Source organism: Rattus rattus, chromosome 2 (genome assembly GCF_011064425.1).
Source record: "Rattus rattus isolate New Zealand chromosome 2, Rrattus_CSIRO_v1, whole genome shotgun sequence".
NCBI classification, from domain to species: Eukaryota; Metazoa; Chordata; class Mammalia; order Rodentia; family Muridae; genus Rattus; species Rattus rattus.
The window spans coordinates 70,876,483-70,893,459 of NC_046155.1; the positions used below are offsets into that span (position 1 = coordinate 70,876,483).

The 16,977-nt window shown below is 43.1% G+C and overlaps 1 protein-coding gene across 1 annotated transcript in view; it reads right to left on the bottom strand.

The window, feature by feature from the left end:
• LOC116893117 (deleted in malignant brain tumors 1 protein-like) overlaps positions 1-13,479 on the bottom strand; it is a 31,537-nt gene extending 18,058 nt beyond the window's left edge. The window contains exons 1-5 of the mRNA XM_032895055.1: positions 13,470-13,479; positions 7,002-7,028; positions 5,787-5,819; positions 2,397-2,546; positions 570-605 (exon numbers count right to left, since the gene is read on the bottom strand). Of these exons, the coding sequence (XP_032750946.1) occupies positions 570-605; positions 2,397-2,546; positions 5,787-5,819; positions 7,002-7,028; positions 13,470-13,479 (256 nt within the window). The remainder of the gene's footprint in view (positions 1-569; positions 606-2,396; positions 2,547-5,786; positions 5,820-7,001; positions 7,029-13,469) is intronic.
• Between the last annotated feature and the right edge of the window lie 3,498 nt (positions 13,480-16,977).

Consider the following 16,977-nt stretch of genomic DNA (forward strand, 5'->3'; position numbering starts at 1 on the left):
CCATGATAGTGCCAGTGAGGTGACCCTGGGCCCTAGGGCAATGATAGCATTGTTCTGAATGACAGTTGCTTGATAAAAGAATCATGCCATCTATATTTTAGGAACATGGCAAGAATAGTCTCTGCTGTCCCATGTCACATGACTCTTGCAAAAGATGATGCTTTCCAGACAAATGTCATAGGAAAGGGCCATCATAGCAAATGATTTCACAGGAAAACGAAGTTTAGCAAAATTGATTAAGTGCTACAAGTCTGTGATTCTACCGATACAAGCAGGTGATGTGGGCTCAACAGATGCTGCCTTTGTACTTTATGGAGCATGCTGAAGGCTCTGGGGCAGATAGAATATGAAGGAATCCCAGCTACTCTGTAGCTGTTGGCTGTGACTGTGAGCAGAATAGGGATCGCTACCAACAACCTATCAACAGCTTGTGAAACTCCTTTTTCTTTAACTAAAAGCAAAGGATCATAAACATGGCAGGCAACTCCTTCGCTTGATCTCTTAATAGCTAGTCAAGGTTTAAACCTGAGATGTACAAGGAGTCAAACCATGGTAAGAAGACACATTACCTGTTGTAGTTTCTGGGGTGGTAGTAAGCCACATATCTGAAAATAACAACAAAAAGTAATATTAGGGGACAAACGAACACACAAAGGTGTCCACACAATTCAGAATCCATTCAAGATCTGCACTTATGACTCATGCACATGGGGCCAACTCAGATTCTCATCCAAAAACAAAGTTCAAGGGACATCAGAATGCTCTGCCACCTCTCTCTAACTGGGACATTCTTTTCTCTAAAAAGCTCTGTCTGGCCACTTGGGGATCCAAGTATGGGACAGGTACATGTGAATCCATGTCCCAGATTTAGATAAAGAATGAAGAAAGAGACAAAGGGCCAAAGGCAGCAGAGTGTAGATCATAGAAGAATTGACTTTTCTGGCAACTAGAATCACAAAACATTCCTCGCCTCTCCATTCATCTCACATAGCATGGGGAGGTGACAATTCAACAAATATGGGTTGGTGGTCAGGTGACCATGCAGCACATACACGTTGGTGGGAAGGTGACCATGGAGCACATAAAGTTTTGCAGAAATAGAGGAGAGTGACTTGGATAATGCTGATGGTTTCAGAAAGTCAAAGAATGTCCACATCAATTTGCAGACAGATCTTGAATATAAAAGGGCCAAAATCCCTTGGATGGGTGGCCTTTTATTCCAGTCACCAGTGTCTAAACCACTACTCTATCCAAATATTTGATGCAAACTTGGGTTGGAGATAAGAACGTGCCTCCTGAATACTAAAGTGGCAAAAGAAGAATATGTGTCCCAAAAATGGGATTCCCAAGAAAAGAGATCTTTCATGTAAAGATGCTGAAACTCACCTGGCCAGGTTGTGCTCTGGGTTTGGGCATCTATGAGAAAGAAAGTAGGTTAGACACAGAACAGAGAACCCATCTTAGACTAACAGGGGTGCAGAGTTGGTGTTTTTACATGAAAAGCTGATGATCTGCATATAACCAGTGTACCCAGAAACCTAGATACATTCACAGAAATCTATCCTGCACCTTACAGCTAAAGCATGGACCTCAGGGTTCATTAGTCATTATCTGGAGTACAAAAGTAATGAATACTGATGGAACAGGCTACAAACTTCTTTGCATAACTATTGAAGTAATCAGCCAAAATTAGTCTCAGTAATGAGCTGTTGAAGACCCACTGACTACCATCATGTTAAGAGGATATTGTTGAAAACATGTGGTCCTCCTTGCTTCACTGTTCCAAAATTGATTCTTCAAAGCTGATTCATGAACACAAAATATATCACCCTGTGATGCCTATACCCTACTCCAGCATCCAGATTTCTGCCTGTGTTTGTCAATGAGTCATTGACTTTAGGGTAGTTACTGAGATAACCTAAAATTATTGTGGCTAATGAGAGAAAACTATGAAACAAAAGAAAGTGGAGAGCTGCAACACACATGTCCTCTAAAAGCTCCATCTTGGTGAATGATGTCTGGGACCACAGGAAGCAGAGTCAAATGAATGTTCCTCAGCTAAAATAATAGATTATAGTTTTTTTGCACAGGAGTTGCTAGGTACTAAATCTTGAAACCAGTACCTAAGAACTTTCAAATACTGTGGGACAGCTTACAAGAGGGAACATGTGAAGACACCAGGATTTCTTCAAGTTGGGGCCTAGCTCTGAACCAAGGAAACTCTAGAGTTCCAAGACAGCTGTGTGAATTTTGGACAGTGCTCTAAGTGAGAAAAATTCAAAAATGAACAAAGAGTCCCAATATTGATGAAGCCCAAATACAGTACTGAGAAAAAAATTGAGTGACCTATAAAAGCCCATTGTGGAGAACAGTATCTGATGGCATTTGGCTTATACCTGAACAGATGACTCCAGCATCCTCATGGTGGCCACAGTTATGAGAGAGCCAGCCTCGGTGGGAGCAGCTCCACAGATAGGCCTCATGTTCTGTAAAGGCCACGTCATCCAGAACAATGGACCCAGAGCCCTGTCCAAACTGGGCACTTCCTGGAGCAGACAAGGTCCCACCACAGCCTAGCTGCCTACACACCACATCAGCGTCCTTGGTGTCCTAGCTGTCATCACACATGGTGCCCCAGGAACCCTGGTAAAGGATCTCCACACGACCCCGACAACTCTCTCCTCCATTCACCAGCCTCACAGCCAAACCAGAATCTGTCCCTGGAAAGACAAGGTGGTTTCTCGTGAGTTGGTCCTGTGTGGATGGTGGAGCTTGTGCACTGTGTGGGCAGCTCACTCATGAACCTTAAAGTATATGGGATGTGAGCTCCTGCTGCTGCACCTTGGACACACTGTCCTGTAAAGAACTTTACTGTCTCACTTGGCCTGTGAAACCTCATTCCAATGTCAACTATTTTGTTCTAGACATGAGGACCAAGTATGTCACCAGGACTGTGAATCTGCACTGGACTGTGACAAGATACCTCCTCCATCTTGTGCCTAAGGCCTTGGAGTGCCATGCACTGAGGAGAGCCAGGTTTTTCAATAAGAGAGAAGATAGAGCCATCCTGACACTGCACATGCGCACACTCCACCTACACACTGTCCCACACTGGCCAGCAGTAAAAGAGAAGGAAGAGCACGCTGTTTCTGTGACAGACCAGAGGGGCAGAATGATGAGCTTCCTGCCTCAAGAGAACTTCATGTGTCCCTGGCAAAGGCGCTCAACAGCTGCTCACACACAAGGTTCAGAGTTTACATCAGAACTGCTTTCAGGCACTCTAAAATTATAAACCTGCAGAAGCTGCTGTGCCCACTGACCTAGGTCAGGTAAAGGCTTCCATGAACTCAATCTCTGTCTGCAATGACACTGCACTAGAGGTCAACAAACTTTGTCACTGCTGGTCACCAAGACAACTGGTGTGAAGTTTTCATTGAAGTCAATGTTCAACTCAACATGATTAAATAAGACAAAGGTCTTCACATGGTTTGCACTAGGACTAAGCTTTCTCGCTGGTTATCAATCTGATGTGAATCAGAATGGCATCTCATAAGAGGTCATCAGTCTCATTATGTCACCTAGCCTCTATGGAAGGTTGTTCTTATCTCGATCCTTCTAACCCCAGAGTCTCTTCTGACATAACACTAAATTTAGAGACCATGGATTTTGAAACCCACTCCCATGCTGACTGACTCCTCCACTCACAGAAAGAAATGGGCAGTAACAGGGTTCCCAGTGGAGGAAAGACATCTGGATCAGGAGGCATCCCCAACTTCTCTAAGTCTTCACAACACATACCCACCACCCTATATTCTTAAGTATCCCAAGGAAGTAAATGCCATGCATAAAACTGGCATTATGACTTACACAGTAAGATTTATACATTTTTTGTTACCTATTGGTGTGAAATCAGGAACTTGAGTAGTCGGATCTGCATGTCCATATACAGATGGGGGAGAAAAATGCATACAAAGTCTCCATTGAGAAAACCAAGACATGCAAGTACAGACGTATCTGCTGATAAGGTTTGATTCAGGGTATGTATTGGGTAATTATATATGAATTGACACAGTAAGAAATCTATGTAGTCTTCAGAGAGCGAAGTCAGAGAGCTATTACTTTCCTACATTTGACTTGTGCTGAGCTTAGGGAACTAATACAAAAATGAGGTTTCTCATGCTTAAATATGTCATTAATTGTTCTTAGCTAATTGCACTGTCTGATACACCCAATATAATATTCATAAGGAGAGGTTTGGAATGCGTTTGCCTTGTTTTTCTATGTGGGTTTTTTAAATTCAATATATCTCTGTATGTACCCTAGCCTAAACTGAAACTCAAAATCCTCTTAAACTCAGTCTCCTGAATGCTAGAATAATCTCTCTCTCTCTCTCTCTCTCTCTCTCTCTCTCTCTCTCTCTCTCTCTCTCTTTCTGTTATTGTGTGTGTATGTGTGTGAAAGAGACAGAGACAGAGACAAAGAGAGAGACATAGACACAGATAAAAACAGAAAGACAGAGACAGAGACAGACTTAAAGAGATAGAGGAGAGTCAGAGACACAAAGAGAAAGTGAGACTATCTAGCTCATTGTTTTTTTTACTTTATTTATTATTGTTCTAATATGTCCCCATTAGAAAAGACTCAAACTTGAAACAGACGGGTTAATATTACTGAAAAGGGCCCTGGACCTTGGACAAGACTTGATATAGTGTTGAGGCCAGGAGTAGAGATTTCTGGAGATACCTCTAGGGCCATGTGACCAACTTCTATCTGAGAAATCTTCACAAGGACTCTGGATATGGAAGGAGTTGGGCTCTCCCCACATAATGGGTCCTGATGCTAACAGCTCTACAAAAGTCCTCTCTCACAGGTCTGTGTCAAAGGCTTGTCCAGTCCTCTCTCCCCTGCAATCTGATCTTGCAGTTGCATCATAGTACCTACCAGACCTAGCAAGTGTCTGCTACCAAAGAGTGTTCTGGAAGATAATCAATACAGAGGAGAAAGTTGATTTGCCCTGTACAGTTGTTACAAATAAGACAGAGGGAATCTTGAGAAGGAATATACCTAGGTTACAATGAAGTCAACTTCATCCTTGAGATGCCCCCACTTGCCTGAGGAAGAGAAATGCCTGATATAACCTATGGGACATTTGTATTGCCTAAAACTCTGGGCTGGCAAGAAGCAATGACATGGGGATTGATTTGCTGGAGGCCTAGGATCGAAAACTCCCATGGAGAAAAGAAGGAAGAAATTTTCCTCTAAAGCCCAGACTGCCACAGTCTCAACAATACTGATATGCCACCAACACCTCTCACTGGAGGGACTCAGAGAGATGGGACAGGGTCTGTGATGTTCTAGGATGGGGAGTACTGACATCCATAGATGCTTTATTTGGCCTCAGACAAAGGGAAATGAAAAGGGAATGAGGTAAGCAGGGTCTTGCCTTTTTCTCCAGGCACTGAACGCAGAGGCCCTGCTACTAGACTGGCCAAGGTAGGAAGTGAAACGAGGGGACCTCAGTGCACTGAGAATGGTCAGCAGAACCCCTAGAAACAAGACCTCCTTGGTGGCCATTGAATATATCCTCTATCTGATTCTCCCCAACATCCACAACTCAAGGACATAACCCATGGTGTATATTCCCATGTAGGCTTAAAGTATTATTGAGAAATTTCCCTGGGCGCTTAAGACCCCATGGGCTCTGCCTTCCCCATCTTCTGATCAGAAGTGAGCCTGTGGGTTTTGGGGACAATAAGGCCACAGGGACACAACATATCACAACTTACCGTCTGTGGTCTGTTCGGGTCCATAGGACACATCTGCAGAATGAGAAAGGAAGAATTCATTGGGTATTGATCCAAAATTGAGGAATCCAGAGGCAGGGGCTACAACCTCCCATGCTAAAGGCCTTTCATCACTAGAAATGCTGTGATTCTCCTGTGAGATCTGACACTGATCTTTCTTTAGTTTGACCCTAAAATGTCACCATGAGCATCCTTTGTCCTCACTCTCCTTCATCTCTACATCTATTACATCAAAAAAGAAAAGCTGTGCAAGTTCACCAGTATGTGATCACAGCATCAGGAAGTAGATTCAATCCCCATTTCATTAGTAGCCCAAAGCACAGATAAGAGCGAAGGAGAAGGCCTTACCGTTATTTGTGCTCCCAGGGTTCCACCAACCTTAATAAAGACAAAGCTCAGGTAAGAATTGGATCCACTGAGAAAACAAAGTCTCATAGAGGGGAAAAATTAACCTCAATTGCACTGTACAGCCATTCCCCCAGGGAATTTTGGGTGGGATCGGGGTTTTACTTTTGGCCATGTGCACTGCCCAAGGTCTTTATTAAAATGATTTTTTTTCCTGTAAGGAGAGGTACAAGCATCTGGACTGGGGGTGCAGTACACGTCATGTAAGATGTGAGAAACAAGAGCAGGACATGGTGGCAAATCTTGGAATCCTAGAATCTGGAAACTACAGGCAAGAAGATCAGGAGTTCAGGGGTAGCCTTGCCAAAGTCTATGGTTAACATGGGCTAGGTATGTCTTTAAAAAACAACTTAAAGTAAATGAGCAAACCAATAGCAAACAAATGGTCCTATAACCTTGGTAACATTAAATTCTCATTAGGTTTAGGACACACAGGAGTTGGCCCAAGTGTGAAGAAGGCACGTTATCCTTACATATCTTCTGCCAACCACAGATTCCTAAACCCAATTCATGTCTCCTAGTCAGAACTTCTGGCAGCAAGACTGATTCCAAGATTTCAGATATTCTATTTGATTGTAACATCAACTGAAATTTGAGACAGGAGGAGCACAAAAGGGAAGGCTGTGTTGAGGACCCTTTATGTTACAGATGGCAGGAGTTTTTATTGTCATCAGTCTAGAAGGGACACTATATTTCAGCCTAGTGTCATTCATCAGCATGTAGGGTATCAGTGTCAATCATGACAAAGGGGAAATTACACCCAGACACTGTCCCTATTTTCAAAGTACTTACCAGGTGTGGGACTGCTTGTTTGAGAAGCTGTGAAAGGAATAAAAGCAAATCAGACTGTGTTTCACCCACAAGAATCCTGGCAAAAATCCTTACTGTTGTGATAGCTTTTCATAACTCTGTTATGTGGGCTCCCCAAAGACAAAACTCAAATAACTAGGTTTCTTTTCCATTGGTGAAAAAAAGAAGACAGTCTTAGACATTCCAGTCAGCCCTCTGTACCCATGGGCTACTTCACAAATTACACAGGCAATGAATCAAAAATATGGGGAAAAAAACCCAAAAAGCACTTCTATATTATTGAGCATGAAAATCTTTTGCAATTGCCATTCTCACATGAGCAATGTGGTATAGCATTGAGTCACACAACATTGATATTCTGTGAGGGACTATATCTTGGATGATTGGAAGGACACAGAAGGGTGTCTGTGGGTCACACACCAGTTGAAAAAAGACTTGGTTGTCAGAGGCTTTGGGTAGAAGAAAGGAAGTTCTTGGTACCAATTTCCTTTGGAGACTGAGAAACAATTACTCAGGAATGATGAGGATATGGGTAATGTTGCTGTTTTAGCATGTGTGTTTGCATATGAATTTATGTATATGCATGAATTATAGAATCAGCAGGGCTGCTCAGTTCTCTCAGGAGTCATGAGCATGGACTGCTCACAGTCCCTTCCTCTGTCCTGTGAGCTGCAATACATTCCTCTGAGTCAGGCAACCTGTTAGGCTCTTGGCACATGTACAAAGCTGGGAACTAAGTGAGCAGTGTGTGCTCCCTGTCCCAGCTTTGTACATGTGTACAGAGGACCCAGCATATTTAGGCCCTGAAGTCATCACAGACAGTTTTGTACCAGGGCCAAGTGCTAATGGAGATGTGATGGGAGATCATGTGTGGACACACCATGACATAGAGTGTACATGTGTACCTGTGTGCCAGTGTCCACATCTATCTCTGTGTGCCTTTCTGAGATTGTGTATCTCTGTGTCTATGTGGGTGTGGATGTTTTGTGTATAACAATGTGTGTTTATGTTGTATCTCTCTTTAACCTGAATATTTGCATGTGACAATATATGTGTGTTTCTGTGTCCATGTAAGTATCTCTATATGTGTTTGTGTCTCTGTCCATGCAAGTAACTATGTATGTGTGTATGGCTTATCTGTGTTTATGTCAGATTCTCTCTCTCTCTCTCTCTCTCTCTCTCTCTCTCTCTCTCTCTCTCCCCCCCCTCTCTCTCTCTGTGTGTGTGTGTGTGTGTGTGTGTGTGTATGTGTGTGATGTGAGTGGATGTGTGCCTTAACACGTGAAGTCGGGGAGGGATTTCTAAAGGAGATAGTGTCCCTGATAAGTAAGAAGAGAATTTAGAACAAACAAAGTGGAGGCAGGTGAAGGACAGGACAAAGAAGACCTGGACCAGGAGACCAGGGTAAGTGCAGGGACCAGACTGTAGCTGCAGGGGGCGCTGTTGGAATGTGGAATGTAGCAAGTACATTATGATAGACTGAGTGAACTGCAGTCCCCTGTATAATAAGGAGAAGAAATGAAACTGGGATGTATGCTGGGCACCAGGGCACAGTGGTAGTCTCAGCATTGGGAAATGAGGCTGAAGAATTAGTAGGACAAGGTCAGGAGCCTAGGATGTGTGTGTGTATGTATTAGGGTGTGTGCGTGTGTGTGTGTGTGTGTCTGTGTGTATGTATATGTGTGTCCATATGTGTATGTGTATGTGTATGCACATATATCAGTAAGAATCAGTAAGATAAGCAATGTAGAAAACAGCAAACTACATTAGAAAGTGAAAGATTCAGCTGTTCTGGTGTGGGAAAAGATACAAAAAGGTTACCATGAGACAATATGATACTCTGAGGTGACAGACACTTGACTTGGGGTCAATACAATAGCAAAGCCTCACACCCTCCATTTTCAGTAGCATTCAGCAGGGGTCTATAATGCCCAGTGCTGTGTTCCTTCAACAACTCCTAGACATGTCCTATCAACCTTGAACATGCAAAGAGCAAACCTAAGAACACAGGTAACACAATCAGTGAAAACTCAGAGGTGTTGAATAGTGTGTGTCTTCTCATTGTGCCCTAGTGTCAGAGAAAAATCATGACCCTGCAATAAAGAGAACAGGGGACTCCAAGCTTCTGACAGTGACCTTAGCTTGGTGTGGCACAGACATCTGTGAAAAATAGGAGGACAGTTAGAAAGCACCGAGAAGTTCACGTGGACTGTCAGGAAAGACAGACTCAGCATTTGTAGAGAAGGAGCTGAGACTGATGTTCAGAGTGGTCCTGCCAGGGCAGACCATGAATAATACAGGTATGCATGAGCTTCTGCTGTGTACTGAATGCCCAGGATGGGACCCGGTTTCCTGCAGCTCACTAATCACAGTACATTCATAACCAACTGTGGACATGCCAGGAAACCAGGGTTCTTCACTACTGTGTGGAGAGTCCACCAAAAGCACACTCAGCCTTGAGCTGTTGAAAATTCAAAGATCCACCCTCATGTTTAAAGGATTCTGTAGAACTCTAGCAAGCCTCCCTGCTATATCCATACTCAAGTGTTTCTTCTGCATTTATCTCATGAACATACCACAAATGGCTCTCTGCCATGTTCACATCCCAACATCCATGAATAAAATTCCAGGTATGCTATCATCATTGAGCTATTGAACAAGAATCTGTGAGAATCCAGAAATCGGTAGAGCCTGAGGAAGGGAAGGACTTAATGAAGCCTCCCCAGAAGATTCCTTCTGCAGCACCTTCTGAGAGGGTTATGGGGAAACTAGGGAAAAGGAAAAGTGAATTTGCTCTGCCCCCTAGGCTTTACTGCACTGTAGGGAGCTGTATTGGATTTGGGCCTGGCCACTTTGTGACTGTATGGCCACAGTTAAGATGACTGCCATAAAGTCTTGAGATCGTTGGACAAAAGCCTCTCCCATGAATTTACGGCACAGGAAGAAAATAATCACGGAATGCTTTCAGCCTGAACAAATACCAAGTATCTCCTGAGCAAACACCCGGTGTCTCTACCACATGACTCCTGCTGAGCCCGGCTGATGCATGTGGAACCAACACACCTGGGCCACACCTGGGCCACTCCTGGGCGGTGGTCAATTCGCTCCTGCTTTTTGCTTTCTCGGCCTTTGTCCTTGAGATTTAGGCTGGTCTTCTCGGATTTCTCCCTAATTAATTCAGGTCTCATAGTCTGGTCTTTTGTTACCGAAGTCACGAAGTCATGAGCCACGCAGTCATGAGCCAGGGTTTCCCACTGTGCTTCCCAGATATTTTCTACCTGGGGAATTTGGGTATATAAGTGGTGAATAAAGCTACAGGAGTCTCTCTCTCTCTTCCTCTCCTGGCTTGACACGAATAACCTGTGTGTGTGTGTGTGTGTTTCTTTAATCCCGCAGGCTTTCGCCCGATTCTCGGTATACCAAGTCCGTGCAGGCGCCGACACTGCACTGCCCTCTACATATTCAAATTCAACATGGAAACAGGATTCAAATTCTCCAAACCAAGGATGGGGTACTCCTTGCAAGAGCACTTGTCTGCTCACCCTATACTTTCTCACATCTGGGACTTGACATTGCATTTCCTTGGGTTGCCGGACTCACATAAATTCTAGAGTCACTAGAAAATTAAGAGCATTCTGCAGGACCCTGAAGAGAAGGGCATTGTCCTTGATATTAGTCAACCCTTACAAGGACAAAATGAATAGAGCCAGAATGAAGTCCTGATAGCATTCATAGTGACCCCACCACTTTGCTGTGAGGCATATTTAGTGATCACTAGACACATACACACAAACACGCACACAAACACACACACACACACACACACACACACACACACCAAACGCACACACAGTCACTCCAACATAAACACAAGTAAACTATACACACATACATAGATACTTGCATTGGCAGAGACACTAACACAAATAGAGATACATACATTGATACAGAAAAAAAATATATATTGTCACATACTAATATTCAGTTAAAGAGATACAATATAAACACACTTTGTTATAGCCCATTGGTACGAATAACACAGGCAGTGAATCAAGTATACATACTTATACATATGGCTACTTCTGTATTATTGAGCATGAAAATCTTTTCCTCTTGCCATTCTCACATGAGCAATGTGGTATAGCACTGAGTCACACAACATTGATATTATGTGAGGAACTCTATCTGGGATGACTGAAAGGACAAAGGAAGGTGTCTGTGGATTACACACAAGTTGTTACAAGACTTGAGTGGCAGAGGTTTTGGGTAGAAGCAAGGAAGTACTTGGAATACATTTCCTCTGGAAACTGAGAGAAAATTGCTCAGGAATTGTGAGGATATGGATAATGTTTTCAATGGTTTAGCATGCGTATTTGTACATAATTCATGTTGTCCCTGATTTAGCATGCGTGTTTGTATATGAGTTTATGTATACGCATGAATTATGGAATCAGCAGGGCTGCTCAGTCCTCTCAGGAGTCATGAGCATCGACTGCCCACAGTCCCTTCCTCTGTCCTGTGAGCTGCAATACATTCCTCTGAGTCAAGCAAACTGTTAGACTCTTGGCACATGTACAAAGCTGGGAACTAAGTGAGTAGTGTGTGCTTCTGGTCCCGGCTTTCTACATGTGTACAGAGGACCCAGCATATATAGGCACTAAAGTCATTACAGACAGTTTAGTGCCAGGGACAGGTGCTAATGGAGATGTTAGCAGAGACTATGTGTGCACAAAAATGATATAGAATGTACATGTGTTCCTGTGTGTATTAGTTTCCACATTGTCTCTGCGTGCCATTCTGGGATTGTGTGTGTCTCTGTGTCTATGTTGGTGTGGATGTTTTGTGTATAACAAAGTGTGTTTATATTGTATCTCTTTAACTGAATATTAGTATGTGACTATATATATATATATGTATATATATGTTTTTTCTGTATTAATGTATGTATCTGTATTTGTGTTAGTGTCTCTGCCAATGCAAGTATCTACCTATGTGTGTATAGTTTACTTGTGTTTATGTTGGAGTGACTGTGTGTGCGTTTGGTGTATGTGTGTGTGTGTGTTTGTGTGCGTGTTTGTGTGTATGTGTGTATGTTTGTGTGTGTCTTTGTGTGTTTATGTGTGTGTTTGTGTGTGTATATGTTGGTGTGTGTGTGTTTGTGTGTGTGAGTGTGTGTCTGTGTATGTGTGTGTGTGAGTCTGTGTGTCTCTGTTTGAAAGAGAGATAGACAAGGAGAGACAGAGACAGAGAAAAACAGGCAGAGAAAATACCTGGTTCATTGTTTTTTACCATATTGGAAATTATTCTAATCTGTCCCCTTGGAAAAAGACACAAATTTCAACATATATGTTAATGTTACTTAAAAGAACCCTCGATCGTGGATTAAACTTGACATGACATTGAGGCCTGGAGTGGAGATTTCTGGAGATACCACTAGTGACATGTGACAAGCTTCTATCTGAGAAACCTTCATAAGGACTCTGGATATAGAAGGAGTTGAGCTCTCCCCACATAGTGGGTCCTGACACTAACAGCTCGACAAAAGTCCTATCTCACAAGTCTGTGTCAAAAGCCTATCCAGTCCTCTCTCCCATGCAATCAGATCCTGCAGGTGCACCATAGTACCTACGAGATCTAGCAATAGTGTCTGCTACCAAAGAGTTTCCTGGAAGGTAATCAATACGAAGGAGAAAGTTGATTTGCCCTGTACAGTTTTTACAAATAAGACATGGTTGGATCTTGGGACGAAATATGGCTAAGTTACACTGGAGCCAACTTCATCCTTAGGGTGCCCCACTTGCTTCAGGAAGAGTAATACTGGATATGACCTACAGGCCAAGTCTATTCCCAAAAAATTCTGGGCTGGCCAGAGGCAGTGATATGCAGTTTGATTTGCTCATGTCCTGGGATCAAAAAATCCCATGTGCAAAAGAAGGAAGAGATTTTCCTCTAAAGCCCAGGCTGCCAGAGTCTAAACAATACTGATGTGCCACCAACACCTCCCACAGGAAGAATCAGAGATGGAACAGAGTCTGAGTCTAAGTCTACGATGGGGAGTACTGACATCCATAGCTGCTTTATTTGGCCTCAAAGGGAAATGACAAGGGCATTGGCTAAGCTCCAGGCACTAAAGTCACAGACTCTGCTGCTGGGCTGGCCAAGGTATTCTGTGAATCATGGGGACCTAAGGACACTGAGAATGGTCAGTAGAAACACTAGAAACAAGACCTCCTTTGCGGCCGTTGAAGATGCAGCTTCTGCCTGAGCCTGCCCACATCTACAACTCAAGAACATCACCCATGGTGAATATTCCCATGTAGGCTTGAAGTATTGAGAAATTTCCCTGGGAGCTTAGGGCCCCCACATGCTCTGCCTTCTCTACATCTTCTGATCAGGAGTGGGGGATTTTGTGGACTTTAAAGCCACAGGGACACACAAAACACAACTTACCTTCTCCCATGCTAAAGCCCTATTGTCACTAGAAATGCTGTGATTCTCCTGTGAGATCTGACACTGATCTTTCTTTAACTTGACACTAAAATTACACCATGAGCATCCTCTGTCCTCACTCTCCTTCAATTCTTCATCTATTTCATCTTTAAAAAACGAAAACAAAACTATGCAGTTCACGAAGAGACCCAATGTAGACAAAAGTCAGAAATAGCCTGAGAATATTTGAATCCAAAAGTCATTTGGATATTTCTGTATTATAAGCAGAACTTCTCATTATACACATTTGCAATGACTAAAGCAGTCATGAGAAAGTAGCTATGACTAGTAAAGGAGGTGATTTCAAGAGTGATTCCAGAAGGGCAGACCAACCCTTGCACAGTATGGATGTTTGCAGAGACATGTTCCTTCTAAGTGTCATTCTCAGGTGGTGTTTGATCACAAATGTCATACTATGTTTCCTGTGACTTATGCACAGTTCATGCTAAAAAATATTACCTCTCAATGATTAAACTAGGAATCCAAATGGGAACACGCATGTATACTTACAAATAATACATACATGCACTTAACACATACATATACACATATTCATACATGAAAAGGGTGTTTCTGCATCCACTTCACCTTCATCCAGGTCAACTGTATAATGGAATATATCTAACAGAAGTCATACCTCTAGGCCTCCAGCCTGCTCTCCCACTGTCAGAATACACATGATTAAGCAGTCACCAGGCAGCATGCTTCTGCATGGAGTGGTGTCTCTAAGTCTCTCAAACAGAAATCTGTGCTGGTTGTAAGAGGAAACAGACAGCAGCCTTGTGATAGCAGGAAGGAACAGGTTCAGCATCCTGACAGCAGGAGCTGGATCTTGGCTGTACCTTTCTGGGGCCCCTATGTGATTGTGAGAACTCTTGAGTTCTCAATGTAACCGGCTGAAGTGGATGTAAAGTGAGGGACTCAGACAATTGCTGTTCTTGGCGATCTTCAGTAGACTCTATGGGGATTGGGAAAGGGCAACTGAGCCTTCCAAGGCCTTCCCAAAGAAGGTTCTGTGTCTGAAGGAGCCCAACTTGCTGCCCTGGCTTGTCACTTTCTGAATTCCCCACTCTAGACAACTGCTAGCCTTTGTTTGGCCCTTTCTGGAAGTCGGTCAAAAAGCTTCCTCTAGATTCTAAGTCAGGAACATATTCTGATAATAGGATATGTTACCTGTAATAGCTGAGCATTGATTACGTGCAATATTTTAATTCTGGAAAGAAGAAACAATAAGTGGTTTCCACTGCCCTTCTGACAGAGTCTAAAGCTAAGTTCATCCATCACATGACTGAAGGGCAGAGAGAAGAATGAAGAAGAAGGGTGGACAATGGTAGGGTCCACCCAGCAGTGGATACCCACATCGTTCATCTCAATTCTGTTCCTGATTTATGTGCCCAACAATTCCATTGGATACATCCAGACAGCATCAGCAGCAGGAGCAGCAGTAGCAATGCTGGCCATCTGTCTTCATTACCTTCCTTGTCAACAGGGCTCCAGCTGTGTCATGTAAATGGCTGTCAGTCTAGGACTTGCCCAGGTCACAATTGCCTGTAGACCTGGCTGTGTGGATTGCTTTGATCAGTAATTGTCAGCACACAGCCAGTGCACTGTCCTTGGGCAGGTGAATCTGAGCTGAGGAAGAACACTAGCTAAGCATGAGCCAAGAAGCCAGGAAACAGGGCTCCTCTGTGATCTCTACTTCAGTTCCTGCCTGCATGTACCTGTCTCCAGCTCCTGCCCTAGCTTCATTCAATACTGTAAGCCAAATCAATCTTTCTTTCTCCTAGGAGCTTAGAGCCTGTGTGTTATCACAGCAACAGGAAGCAGATTCAGCCCCAAATCCATCAATAACCCAAAGCCAAGAGACAAGAGCAAAGGAAAAGACCCTACTGCTATTTGTGCCTGCGGGGTTCCACCAACCTTAATAAAGACAAAGGTCAGTTTAGAACTGGATCCACTGTGTGAAAAATAGTCCCATAGAGGGGACAAAAGTGACCTTTCTTCCTGGGAAGTTTGGGTGGAATTGGCCATGTGCACTGTCCAAAGTTTTATTAAAATGATTTTCTGTTTTTGGTAAGGAGAGGTACAAGGATCTGGACTGGGGGTGCAGTACCAGCATGCCTGATGTGAGAAACTAGAGCAGGACATGGTGACAAATTCTTGGAATCCTAGAACCTGGAAAGTACAGGCAAGAAGATCAGGAGCTCAGGGATAGCTTTGCCAACACAGCAAGGTCAAGGTCATTATGGCCTACACTGAGTCTCAAAAGGGTAAATAAAGAAGCCAATAGCAAATCAATGGGCCTAAAACCTTGTGAGGTTAAATTCTGTATAGTCTTGGGACAAGCTGAGGTTGGCCCAAGTGTGAAGAGGGCAGGTTATCCTTACTTGTCTTCTGCCAACCACGGATCTCTGAGCCCAATTCATGTCTCCTAGTCAGAACTTCTGGCAGCAGATTGATTCCTAGATTTCAGAAATTATTATTGATTTTAAGATGAACTGAAATTTGACACAGGAGCAACACAAAAGGGAAGGCTGTGCTTGTCTTACCACAGGACCCTTTATGTTACAGATGGCAGGAATTTCTATTGTCATCACAGTCTAGATGGGACACTAGTGCCATTCATTAGCATGTGGTTTGTCTGTGTTAATCATGACATAGGGGAAAGAACACCCAAATACTGCCCCTATTTTCAAAGTACTTACCAGGTGTGGGACTGCTTGATTGAGAAGCTGTGAAAGGAAGAAAAGCAAATCAGGCTGTGTTTCACCCACAAGAATTCTAACAGAAATCTTTTCAGTGGTGATAGTTTTTACACCTCTGCTATGTGGACACCACAAAGACAAAACTCAAATACCTCAGTTTTTTGTCATTGGTCAAAACAGGAAGATGGTCTTAGATATTCCAGTCAGCCATCTGTACCCATGAGCTACTCAAAATATAACACAGGCAGTGAATCAAATATATATATATATATATATATATATATATATATATATATATATATATGCCTGCCTCTGTATTATTGAGCATGAACGTCTTTTCCTCTTGCCATTTTCACATGGGCAATGTGGTATAGCATTGAGTCACAAAACATTGATGTTATGTGAGGAACTATATCTAGGATGACTGAAAGGACACAGGAAGGGGTTTGTGGGTCACACACCAATTGTTACAAGACTTGAGTGGCATAGGTTTTGGGTAGAAGCAATGAAGTACTTGGAACACATTTCCTCTGGAAACTGAGGTAAAGTAGCTCAGGAATGGTGAGGATATGGATAATGTTGTCACTGGTTTAGCATGAATGTTGGAATATGAGTTGATATATATACATGAATTATGGAATCAGGAGGGCTGCTCAGGTCACTCAGGAGTCATGAGCATGGATTGCTCACAGTCCCTTCCTCTGTCCTGTGAACTGCAATACATTCCTCTGAGTCAAGCAACCTGTTAGGCTCTTGGCACATGT